This window comes from Zingiber officinale, chromosome 8A (genome assembly GCF_018446385.1).
Source record: "Zingiber officinale cultivar Zhangliang chromosome 8A, Zo_v1.1, whole genome shotgun sequence".
NCBI lineage: Eukaryota > Viridiplantae > Streptophyta > Magnoliopsida > Zingiberales > Zingiberaceae > Zingiber > Zingiber officinale.
Genome location: NC_056000.1, coordinates 78,047,259 through 78,059,549, shown reverse-complemented (window position 1 = coordinate 78,059,549; position 12,291 = coordinate 78,047,259). Strand labels below are relative to the sequence as shown.

At 39.0% G+C, this 12,291-nt stretch overlaps 2 protein-coding genes across 4 annotated transcripts; one reads left to right on the top strand and one right to left on the bottom strand.

Annotated features, from left to right (window-relative positions):
• The first annotated feature begins 5,710 nt into the window (after positions 1-5,710).
• Positions 5,711-11,912, top strand: LOC122009649 (E3 ubiquitin-protein ligase XB3-like). Of its 3 annotated transcripts, none has more exons than XR_006119604.1 (9): positions 5,711-6,073; positions 6,148-6,207; positions 6,299-6,370; positions 6,454-6,575; positions 6,676-6,816; positions 6,900-7,007; positions 7,170-7,428; positions 7,577-8,038; positions 8,201-11,912. XR_006119604.1 is itself a non-coding variant. In XM_042565895.1 (8 exons), the coding sequence occupies exons 1-8, from the start codon at positions 5,891-5,893 to the stop codon at positions 7,940-7,942; spliced, it is 1,311 nt and encodes a 436-aa protein (XP_042421829.1). In that variant the 5' UTR covers positions 5,711-5,890; the 3' UTR covers positions 7,943-8,138. The 3 variants fall into 3 exon arrangements, 1 of the variants encoding a protein (XP_042421829.1); XR_006119603.1 differs by having other exon boundaries at positions 7,577-8,061; XM_042565895.1 differs by lacking the exon at positions 8,201-11,912 and having other exon boundaries at positions 7,577-8,138.
• Positions 8,844-11,783, bottom strand: LOC122009648 (pentatricopeptide repeat-containing protein At1g18485-like). The gene has a single exon (XM_042565894.1). It carries the CDS (start codon positions 11,781-11,783, stop codon positions 8,844-8,846), a length of 2,940 nt encoding a protein of 979 aa, XP_042421828.1.
• Positions 11,913-12,291: the final 379 nt, after the last annotated feature.

Here is a 12,291-nt window from a genome sequence, read left to right as displayed (position 1 = left end):
CCAGGCGCCCGGAGGTAAGCTTTATCCAAACTTGCGCGTCGCCACGTGGAGCTTGCTGGTTGGACCTACCACGTTCCACCAGGGCGCCCGGAAGGGATCTGGGGCGCCCCGAGCCTCATATAAAAGGAGGGTCAGAGAGGAGCTTCAGAATGACAACGAAAAAGAAAGTCTTCTACTGCTTGCTCTACTGCTCTGCACTCCTGCGACGCTAACAAAGCTCCGACAATACGCTCCCTTCCTCTTTATTAAATTCTTGTCGGTATTTGCTTTATTTTCATTAGCATTCCTGTACTTTAATTTGTAATAATTTTCGAACTGCTAGTGATTGCCCACCGAAAGCACCCTTGTGTGCAGGCCTTGGAGTAGGAGTCGACACAGGCTCCGAACCAAATAAAACCAGATTGTGTTAGCATTGTCCTTTTATTTTCGCTGTGTTTATACTCGAACAATTTTTTTTATCGATATTCACCCCCCCTCCATCGAATCTCACGGTTCAACAAGTGGTATCAGAGCAGGTACCGCTCTGATTTGGTGCAACCACCAATCAGACAGGGGGTGAAAATATTAACTTTTATTTTGTCTTTTTGTTTTCAATTTTACGCTTAGTTCTAATATGATATTATTGTTAATTTAGAAATTTCTTCTTCGTTGCAATTAAATCTAAATTGGTACAACACCAATTTAGATACTTCTATTATTTAATTCCGCACTGCTAATCCAAGACCAAGTCTTGGGATATTATTTTTCGTTGTTTACTTGTGTGCAGGATGTCTCAACTAGAATGCTTTAGCACAGTACGCCCTCCTCTATTCAACGGGGATGACTTCTCGTACTGGAAGAAAAGAATGGAGGTGTACCTAAAGACAGACTACGATCAATGGTTTCGCGTCATAAAGGCGTACCGAACTCCAGTCGACAACTCCGGAAATCCACTAGACCCGGAACAGTGGACTCCGGACATGAGGAAAAAGGCATCAACAGAAAACAAGGCAATCAACACACTACACTATGGCCTAACACAAGAAGAGCTGAATCGGGTCGGACCGCATCAGAACGCTAAAGAATTATGGGACAAACTGATCGAGCTGCACGAAGGAACAAGCGACGCAAAGGTAACAAAAAGAGACCTACTTTTAAATAAAATATTTAATATAAAAATGCAGGAAGGGGAAACGGCAAGTCAACTGCACGCGAGGATTAAGGACGTCCTCAACAGACTCCACACGATAGGCCACCAGATGGAAAACAGAGATTTAATAAGGTACGCACTAAATGCCTTTCCACGTAATAGCTTGTGGGCATCGATCGTAGATGCCTACAAAATTTCGAAAAATCTATCTAAGTTAAAATTAGACGAGCTTTTTTGTGAGTTAGAATTACATGAACAAACTAATGCTGGAGCCGAGAAAGGTATTGCTTTATTTGCAGGTTCATCCAAAGAAAAGAAGAGCAAGTCTGAATCTGAAGAAGATTCCGGTCAAGACTCCGAAGACGAAGAATACCTGGTGAACTTGGTAAGAAAAATGTTCACCAGGAAAAAAAGGAGCTTCAGCAAGAAGGACCTTCAAAAGATCAGTTCTCCCACGGAACAAAAGAATGTGACTTGTTTCGGATGCAACAAAAAGGGGCACTACAAGAACGAATGCCCAAGACTGAATTCGACAAACCAAAGTCAACCAAAAAGAAGGCCCTCAAAGCAACTTGGGATGACTCCTCCTCGGATGAATCGGAGGTAGAAGAGCAGAAGCACTAGAGCCACCTCGCAATGATGGCCCGCGAAGCTGAAACGGAAGACGAATCGGAAGACGGGTCCGAACCTAAATCAAGCCACGAGTCCGTACTCGTTTCCGAAGGCCCGGATGAGGTATATTTTAATTTAAACAAAAAGTTTTTTAAAATTATTTCCTGCTTAAATAGTAAATTAGTTAAAATAGAAAATGAAAACAAGTCACTCCTTAAGGAAAATCAAGACCTCAAGGAACAAATCAAAAATTCAAATCCAACTCAAGATCTAACACTTGAAGAGAATTCATCGTTAAAATTAGAAATTAATAAGTTAAAAGAAATGCTAGAAAAATTCACAACAAGATCAAAAAATCTAGACTTAATCCTAAATAATCAAAAGGCGTGTTATAATAAAACCGGACTTGGATACAAGTCAAACTCAAATAAAACTTTTAAATCATTAATAACCCAATACAAATCAACTAATCAGGCTTGGGTTCTGAAAGCGTGTTTGACCACGCAAGTAGGACTTAATCAATATTATATACCTAAAGAAAAAATATATTATATAAACTCGAATAAACCAAATCAAAAACCAAAATACAAACCTAAATAAAAAAATTCAAAATTTAAACATTTTAAAACTCAACAAAATATAAATTATCACCAAGTTAATTATAACTATAAAAGAAATAGACACAAACCTAAAACGAAAATTTAAGGCCAATAATTCAGGGGGAGGCTCCAGAATAGCTGGCACCTCCAAAACTAACTTACCCGACAAACTAACCCGACAGGGTGATTAGGATTAGTTAAAAAGGGACCAAGTCTAACTTGAATCCTGGTACTGGTGAAGTTTTTGGATGATAGCACGTTAGGGAAGCTTGGGCATCGCATGTCTAGAAAGATATGGCTTCGATCTGGTGCATTTGACCAAGTGGAACTGACCGAAGCTATCCTTAAATGGATCCTAACTAGTTAGACCAAGGTTTAGTACTAAGCTCCGTGGATAGGACTATTCGAAAAACCTCGAAAGGTTGGTTACTTCTAATGACGTCCAAGTGACTCACCAAGCTTAGAAGTTTATCCGAAGAATGTCTATTTGTTGAGACCAAAGCTAAACCTGAATCTAACACAAGATAAACCAAACTCTATAATTAAATCTAATTCATCTCACAAAATTATAGGATTCCCTGATTGAAAACTTAGATCAGGTGAGATGACTAAGGATCAAAAATAAATTAATTAAATTAAATTTCAAATTAAATTAATTAAATTAAATTTCAAATTAAATTAATTAAATTAAATTTTGAGTTAAATTAATTAAATTAAATTTCGAATTAAATTAATTAAATTAAATTTAGAATTAAATTAATTAAATTAAATTTCGAGTTAAATTAATTAAATTAAATTTCAAATTAAATTAATTAAATTTCGAATTAAATTAATTAAAGTTACGATTAATTTATGTTAAATTTTAAATTAACTTTAAAAATTATTTTAAAAATTAAATTAACTTTAAAAAATTATTTTAATTTAACTTTAAAAATTACTTTAAATTTTAACTTTAAAAATTAAATTATTTTAAAAATTAAATTAACTTAAAAAAATTATTTTAATTTAACTTTAAAAATTACTTTAAATTTTAACTTTAAAAATTATTTTAAAATTAAATTAACTTTAAAAAAATTATTTTAATTTAACTTTAAAAATTACATTAAATTTTAACTTTAAAAATTATTTTAAAAATTAAATTATTTTAAAAAAAAATTAAATTAACTTTAAAAATAAAATTAACTTTAAAAATTATTTTTAAAAAAAAATAAATAAATTTAAAAACTTATAATCTTAAAATCAAAATTAAATTTTGTTAATAAATTAAAAGTATTTATTGATTATACTTAATTAATATTTTTTTATAAAAATACTTTTCAAAAGTTAAAAGCATATTTAATATTATAATATTATTTCTTTTTTAAATTTTATTTTCTTTCACTTTTTAATAATTCACCCTCCATATTTTCTAGCTAAATATTTTTTACTAAATAAATTTTATTAATAATTTATCAGAGTTAGAAGCTCCCATCAATATAGGATTTCAAGGAAGTGTATATTATAAGTAGTGACTATATCTAGTACTCAAACTTATTTCCTCTATGTCACATAATAATTTTACCGTTATGTTGATACTTTCCTTCCTCGGAGTTAAAAATAATTGATATTTTTTAAAAAAAAAATGTAATTAAAATGTATATTAATAGTATTTCAATAATTTATTACTTGTTTCTAAACTAGTTAATATAAAATATTTTTTAGTTTGATAAAATTATTGCTAGATGGCCTAGTTGGTCACTTCTTTCAATTGTATAAATAATCATTGGCAATATATGAAATTGCCCTTTTAAATTTTACTAATAAAAATAAATGTTGCCCCAGGGACATAGTTGAGTTGACTAATACGTAATAGATATTGTTACAATGGACAAGATGTCAAATCTTGGCAAAATCAAGAAAAATGCTCTCCCCACAGTGACCAACTGCATCTTCCCGATTTATCTCCTTACAGATGTTTGTAGGGTCGGTCGTGTTGGGCTGTTAGGGTGACAAATTCCACCATTTGCTATAACTAATAAAATTAAATATTTCTAATAATATTTATTTAAAAAATATTAATTTTTTTTATGGTTTAAAGTGTCATGCCGAAATGGGCGAAACGGACGAAATGTCTCGTTCCGCTTGACGACCGGCATGACCCCGGCACCAGACCCATGACAGGTGCGACATGTTGCGCGACCCCATGGTCACAGCGGAGGGGTCGCTCGCCCCTGCAACAGTAGCGGAGGGGTCGCATAACCCTTCCATTGTCTTTGTGAATGCATCGTGCGATCCTGCGGTCACTACAGAGGGGTCGCATGGTCAATGTGGTCGCGCCGAAGGAGTCACGCAATCCCCGTGGCTATGGCTGGTCGCGCAACCCTCCGACAATGCCGAAGTCGTGTGGGCTCGTGAGTGGGGTCGGATTTCAAATTTTTTTTAATTAAACTTAGATTAATTATTTTAATCAACTCCTAGTGATGATAGAAATAATCTAAAGAGATTTTATTAAACCCTAATAAAATTATCTAATTAATTTTATATTTCATTTATTTTAATTTAAAAATTATAATAAAATTTTTATTTATTTATTTATCTATTTCTAGTATTTTTTTTAAAAAAAAGATTATTTTTTATCTTATTTATTTTTTAAATATTTATGTTAAATATTTTAGTTTTTAATTAATATATTTTATATTTAAAAAAATACCGAAACTATATCGGCACGACACGATATGATACCGAAATCATATTATTTCGGTCCAGGATCGAAATCTCGGTACGGATCGAAATTTTAAACCTTGATTTTTTTTTTCCCGCCCAGGACCTCATAAAATTTTTTTAAAAAAAACTTGTTAATAATAAGTAAATAAATAAATTAGAGAATAGTGTGAGGCTCCTTTATTAAAGTGGACGCCGAGTCAATCCTCCTCCTTATATCCTAATACCATCACAGTTCTAAATTTCCACATGAAAGGCATAGTCAAATCCTATTTGGACCGCTGTCTCGCCACCGATTTTTGATTTATATTTAAATTGAAATAAACTGGAATTTTCAATTCAATTTATTTGAGTTTCGATTTGGTTTTAGGTTTGTTTTCATCTGAAAATAACTCTGCCTGAGTTTGATTTTGCTTGTGAAATCAGTAAATCTAATCATGATGTTCAACAATTTTCAGCAAGTCAACAATTTCACCTAATTTCACCTCATGATATTCAATCTCCTCGTGTGAATGATTACCAGAGTCGTAATTAAGGAATTAAAAAATTACTAAAGTCATGCTTCTGATATTAAAATTTAATCCTAAAGTTGAGATATTTTAGGGTTGGTAGAGAAGATATATATTTAATATTAATTATCACAATTCATTGCTCATCGTTTCTAATTTGCTAGAAATTCTTTATTTGGAAGGGTTTGAACGATCACTGTGTTTATCATTTGAAGAGAGGGAGAGAGATAGCGCGATTCAGTGGATCTTTATCTTCCTATTCCTCTCCACGTTCCTGCCCCCTCGCCGGCGCTCCGGTCGATCGGTCGGAGGTAACCGGAGCTCGGAGTGGCAGGGCGGCGATGGGCCAGGGCGTGAGCTGCGCCAGCTCGAGCTACGAGCACGAGTTCTTCACCGCAGTCCAAGCCGGTGACTTGGCAGCGGTGGACTGCGCCCTGAGCGACGACCCCTCTCTGCTGCTTCGGACCACCATCTACGATCGTCTCTCCGCGCTGCACATCGCCGCCGCCAATGGCCGCGTCGAGGTGAGGCCTTTCCTCCGCCTCTCCGCTTCTTCATCTGCGAGGGTTTTCGTTTTTGATCCGCTTGGGGATCGCAGGTTCTATCTTTGCTCTTGGATCGATCTGCGAGTCCCGATGTCGCTAATCGAGATAAACAGGTGAGGAAGCGCATAAAAGGGCGCTCTCTCTTTTGTACTCCCAAATCGGTTAGCAAGATCTCATTCTCTGTGGATCTATTCCTAAAACTAGACTCCATTGATGTTGGCCGCGATGCACGGGAAGATCGAGTGCCTGCAAAAGCTTCTTGATTCGGGAGCAAATGTGAGTCAAATTCCTGCTGCTGGTCAAAATTTGCCCCTTCTTTTCCTCCAATTATTTTTTCCTAATTACTTCTTCGTGGCTAGATCTTAATGTTCGATTCAGGACATGGAAGAACATGCCTGCACTATGCTGCGTATTATGGTCACTCAGATTGTTTGCAATCGATTTTGCTGGCGGCCAAATCCGCACCAGTCGCCGGTTCTTGGTAAGCCCCTCTAGGGATCCGCCAGCCATTGGCTTTATCATGTAGCTCAATTCATCAAGGTATTAAACTTGTCCGTTTCCTTGTTTTGTGGATTTCGCAGGGGATTCGCTCGATTTGTCAACCTGAGAGATGGCTCAGGGGCGACGCCGCTGCACCTCGCTTCCAGGCAAAGGCGGCCCAACTGTGTTCATACTCTCTTGGACAGCGGAGCTCTCGTCGGTTCTTCGACTGGCCGATACGGGTAATCTGCTCACTCTTTTCTTCTGAATCTCAATTCTGTTGATTGTGACTTCACGATGAACTCAAAAGATCCAAAATTTGCAGTTTTCTCGGCAGCACTCCGCTTCACTTGGCAGCTCGCGGGGGAAGTTTGGACTGCATCCGTGAATTGCTCGCGCGAGGTGCTGATCGGCTTCAGAGAGATGCATCTGGGTTAGAACATCTTCCTCATTGTTTCTGATTCAGGATTAGGCTTTGTTTATCTTGTATGGTTAGAACATTTATCAATTTATGGTTGAATTTTTACTTAATGCAGTTCATATATCCAGTGTTCATCCCTCATCTGATATGATAATTTGGCAATTGGATCTGCAGGAGGCTACCGTACGAGGTTGCACTGAAGCAGAATCATGCAACATGCGCAGCTCTACTTGACCCGTCTGCAGCAGATCCTCTGGTTTGGCCCTCTTCATTGAAGTTCATTAGCGAACTTAATCTAGAGGCCAAAGCTCTACTGGAGGCAGCTCTGGTGGAGGGTAACAGACAAAGAGAGCTAAAGATCCTGAAAGCAGCAAATCAATCTTTGACATCTCTTGCTCGTTCAGATATAGCATCTGATGATGATATTTCAGAGGTACTGTATTTTATTTATCCCCATATTTCCTTTGTATTTTTGTACTGGGATTTCAACCTACCATGATGTTGTACATCATTGTAGTGCTTCCATGGAGGTCCATATTCTTTATATTTTGTATCTCTCATGCAAAGGAAAGCTTTTGCAGGATGGCGATGCGAAGCTGTGCTCCATCTGCTTCGACAGAGCTTGCACCATGGAGGTCCAAGACTGCAAGCATCAGATGTGTGCCCATTGCGTTCTTGCCTTGTGCTGCCATAGCAAGCCCAACCCCACAACCTTGTGCTTGCCATCACCTGCCTGCCCCTTTTGCCGCACCAGCATCTCAAAGCTGGTCATCGCCAATGCCAAGGATGGCGAAGAGCATGGCGACGTCTCGACTCACAGGCTGCCAAGAAGGACCCAGAATTGCATCGAGGGCAGCAGTAACTTCAGAGATCTGTCTTCAGCTATGGGTTCATTTGGAAACATAGAAATAACTACTGATAGCAGGGATATGGTGAACAAGCTTTAGATCTCACTGCATAAAAAAAACAAGGCTAAAGTGAAGCATGAAGAAAGAACTGATGGGAATTGGTGATTCAATGTACAAGTGCACGCTAATTGAGAGGTGTTTTGGACGTTGGCTATCATGTGATTGCTTGCATGCAATTGTTTCAGTACTATATTCTTTTTTTTTCAATTATTCAAGCTTATTGTCCATTGTCACATGGGTTCTTTGCCTTCTGAGGTGATTGCACTATGACTTCTTTATTGATTTAACCTTATGCAGATTGGAGACACATTGACGGTGGGATCTCTTATTTTAATAAGCATGTGGAGCCTTGGTCTCTGGCCTCTTTGGCAGTGTCTACTCCTATCATTTCACTTGGTAAGATCACCTAAAACTCTATTTTCTTTCCAAGTAAACACCTGGGCGGAAGCAGTAGGAAGCAGTAGTTCAGTAAGTGTGGAAGAGTGGCTTCTACTAATGTAGATTTTGGTTGGATTGTGTCAGCTTGATATTGAAATGGCGAGTAGTTGTTGTACCCATTTCAGAGTGAAGAAGTGGTTGTGGGAAGTTGAGATAGTTTGATGAATGCTTTGGTTCAATTCAAGAGTCCACTTTAATCGCCTTCCAATTCCACCGGTCCCTATCGAGCCGATACCCTAAGAATAAAAAAATTTACTTTTTAGTCAGTGTAATTCTTAACCTTTGGTAGGATTGGCAGATTCAGATTAGGAGTTGTCCTTCTCTTCCTGATTCACTTAAATAATGCAGAGATTTTGTAAAGATTCGATCACAGATCTACCAAACTGGTTGGTAAGCTCTCATTTTCATTATTTATTTTTCTCGAGTTAATTACCAATTTTATATGAAAATTTTAAATTGTCATTAACTTTTAATATTAAAAGGAGAATTTGACTGGGTACAATTACCAAAAATCTTTGCAAGAACATGAACCATCTCTAAAATGATGGAACCTCTTATTGTCTCTCACGATAATTTCCCGCTCTACCACTTTCGAAAGCAACTTGGCTGCGTTATGGCAGTCTCTGCATATCCTTATGTTCTTGCACACCCTAATTTTCGTGTTTCCGTTCATCTTCAACAGCCCGAAAGCTATCGCTTGTTTCTCGCTATGGCCTTGCAAAATCTTAAGCTTCTCCTCCTCATTCAACTCATGTAACACTACACTAGTGTCGGGAACATATCCAATTCTCCTCAACTTCTCCTCGAGAACACACCACATTCTATGAATTTCATCGGATTCTGGAAGTTGATTATCACCCGAAACAAAGTTGTAAACTCGACCACCCACATCGATCCAACTAAAACCAGGGTCCTTGTAGAGGTCCATCTCTTTCATTCGGTGTCTAATTCTTCGAACGCAATCCCACCTCTCTTGGCTTGCGAAGAGGTTCGACGCCAAAACATAATGCTCAGATCTCTGAGGCTCCAACTCTAACAGTTTCTCAGCAACTTTCTCCCCCAAACATATATCACCATGAGTTCTGCACGCTGCAAGCAATGCACTCCAGATTCTGCCATCAGGTTCTTCGGGCATCTCTTCGATGATTGTTAATGCTTCCACCAACTTCCCTACGCGCCCAAGCATGTCTGCAACACACGCATAGTGTTCCAACTTTGGATCGATACCGTGCTTGTTTTTCATCTCCTCGAAGTAGCCCAATCCTTCTTCCACCAAACCTGTATGATTGCATGCCATTAAAATGCCGACATAGGTGAATGCATCAGGCTTCAACCCTTGTGCTTCCATCATTTTGTATAGTTGTATTGCTTCATGCCCGAGTCCATTGATTGCGTATCCGGTGATCATCACAGTCCATGAGACCACATCTTTGTTCTTCATGTTGCCAAAGAAGGTCCGGGCTTGCTCCACGGCACCACATTTCGCATACATATCGATTACTGAACTGCTAAGGAAGGTATCCTCTGCAAAGCCATTCTTCAGTGCATAGCAATGTGCCTCTTGCCCTAACCGCAAGGCGGATAGTTCAGAGCAAGCCGTGAAGGCACTGGTGGTTGCGAAAATTGTAGGTCCATGTCTGTCATGCTGCATTTGGCGAAAAAGCTCGAGGCATTCCAATGGAAGTCCATTCTGACAGTAGCCAGCAAGCATGGCATTCCACGAGACAGAATCCTTAACCTCCGTGCCGTCAAACAAAAACCTCGCTTCAGTTGCTCGTCCACATTGGATGTAAACTGAGATAAGTGAGATCAAAATGAATGAATCCTTCTCCAAGCCATTCCTCAGGACATAACCATGGAGGGACTTTCCATCAGGAAGATCCTGAAGATTAGCACAAGCAAGCAACATGCTTCCTATGGTAAACCAATCAGACTGTATGCCGGAAGACGACATCCGAAGGAATAATTGGATGGCTTTGTTAGCATCAGCGTTCTGTGCATAACCTCCTATAATTGCATTCCATGAGCCAACAGTCTTGATCTTCACTCTTTCGAAGACATTATCTGCATAGTTTAGAGATCCACATTTTGCATAAGCTGCCATCAGAGCATTTGGAACCAATTCATTGCTGTGCAGTTCATTTCTGATCACATGAGCATGGACTTCCTTCACAGCTCGTAATTCTGATGACGATGAACAAGCCGGCAAGACATTCAACACAGTCACTTCATCGGCGTTGAATCCTTTATCTTGCATTTGGTGGAGAAGATCAAAGGTCCTCTTGACATCTCCATTCCTTGACAAGCCACAGATCATCGTGTTCCATGACACAACATTCCTGTTGAGGTTGTTATCGAAGAGCTTTTGCGCATCTGGTAAACAATCACACTTTGCATACATATCAACCAAAGCATTGCTCACTCTGAGTTCATGAACTAAATCCAGTTTCACTGTCAATCCATGAAGAACTCTTCCCATCTCGAGCCATCCTTCTACCGCGCACATAGGAAGTACTGTAACGATCGTGGCATCATCCGGTTTGAAGTTATCATCGGCGACGACCAACAACATCTCCGTGAACAAGCTGAATCCATCTTCCAGTAACAAATTGTCAGAAAACACAGAAATCATTGAGTTCCAGGAAACCAAGTTTCTCGCCGGCATCGTATCGAACACATGAGAGGCACCATCGACGCGGCCGCATTTGCCATACATCGAAATCAGAGAATTGTTGACGAAAGTATCAGAAGCCAATCCAAGCTTCACGGCCACTCCATGTATGGATTTCCCGGCCGACTCATCCATCAGCCCGGCGCAAGACTTGACGACGCAGGGGATGGTGAAATTGTCGGGTTGGAGCTCGGCCACGGACATCAACTGCAGGAAGGCGTCGAGAGCTTCAGGGAAAAGGTCGCAGCGCGTGTATCCGCTGATCAAGGCGTTCCATTGAAAAAGGTTCCTTTTTGCGAGGGAATCGAAGAGCCGACGGGCGTCGGCGGGGGCGCCGCAGGCGAAGTACATGGTGAGAAGGCGAGTGGTGAGGACAGAATTGGAGATGAGTTCGGAGGAGGAGTCTAGGAGGGCGTGGACGCAGCGGCCGAGGTCGAGGTCGCCCTGGGCGCCGCAGGCCTGGATGAGGAGGCCTATGCCATCGGAGAGAGAGTGCAAGGCAGATGGTTCCGCGGAGAGGAGTAGGCGGAGGGCCTCTTCGAGGTGGCCCTGGGCGCATAGATCTAGTAGAAGCTGAGGGCGCGAAGGAGAACGAGAGGATTGCAAGGGGGAGAAAGAGATGGAAGAAGCGAAAGCAGTGGTCTTCTTCTTGACCTCGACAAATTGCGCTCTCAAGGTGTTTTTGCTGTGGCGGAGGTAGAAAGGGAAGAGAGGAGCGGAGCGGATCGCCTTTGAGTTGACCGGCGGCGATGCCGCCGCCGCTAAAGCCATCGTCGTTTCACTGCCACCGCTGTTTTGGATACGGTTAGTTCCATGATGATGAGAAATTTTCATTTGCAACCCCTAGAATTCACTTTTACGAAATAGACCATAGAGGTTCCAATTCCTCATTTTGAAGTACCATATAAGCAATATGTTAAATTATAGAAACTTAACTGTGAATTGCTGTAAAATAAAATAGGATAAAATCAATATTGTTAAAATGGCTATTAGCGGGCTAGAATGAACTTTTTCTAATTTTTAGGATTATTATTAAAATAATTAAAATAATATTATATTTTAGAAAAAAAATTATATTTTTAATCCTCTTTTATTTTTTTTATCAAATAACATTTTGCCCCTTTTATTTTAAAAATAATATTTAACATTATTTGATCAAAGTTAAATATGAAAAAATTATAAAAGATAATTATATCTTTATTTTTAATATATTTTAGGATAATTTTTAAAAAAAAAATATTAAATTTATTAATAATTTACGTTCATTTCTATTTTTTCA

What these genes read in the sequence shown, in the direction of transcription:
- LOC122009649 (XM_042565895.1), top strand. Translation starts at nt 5,891, where the DNA reads ATGGGCCAGGGCGTGAGCTGCGCCAGCTCGAGCTACGAGCACGAGTTC. An exon ending in TCGCTAATCGAGATAAACAG is followed by an intron (nt 6,208 to 6,298) that starts GTGAGGAAGCGC and finishes TCCTAAAACTAG; the next exon opens with ACTCCATTGATGTTGGCCGC. An exon ending in CTGATGATGATATTTCAGAG is followed by an intron (nt 7,429 to 7,576) that starts GTACTGTATTTT and finishes AAGCTTTTGCAG; the next exon opens with GATGGCGATGCGAAGCTGTG.
- LOC122009648 (XM_042565894.1), bottom strand. Translation starts at nt 11,783, where the DNA reads ATGGCTTTAGCGGCGGCGGCATCGCCGCCGGTCAACTCAAAGGCGATC.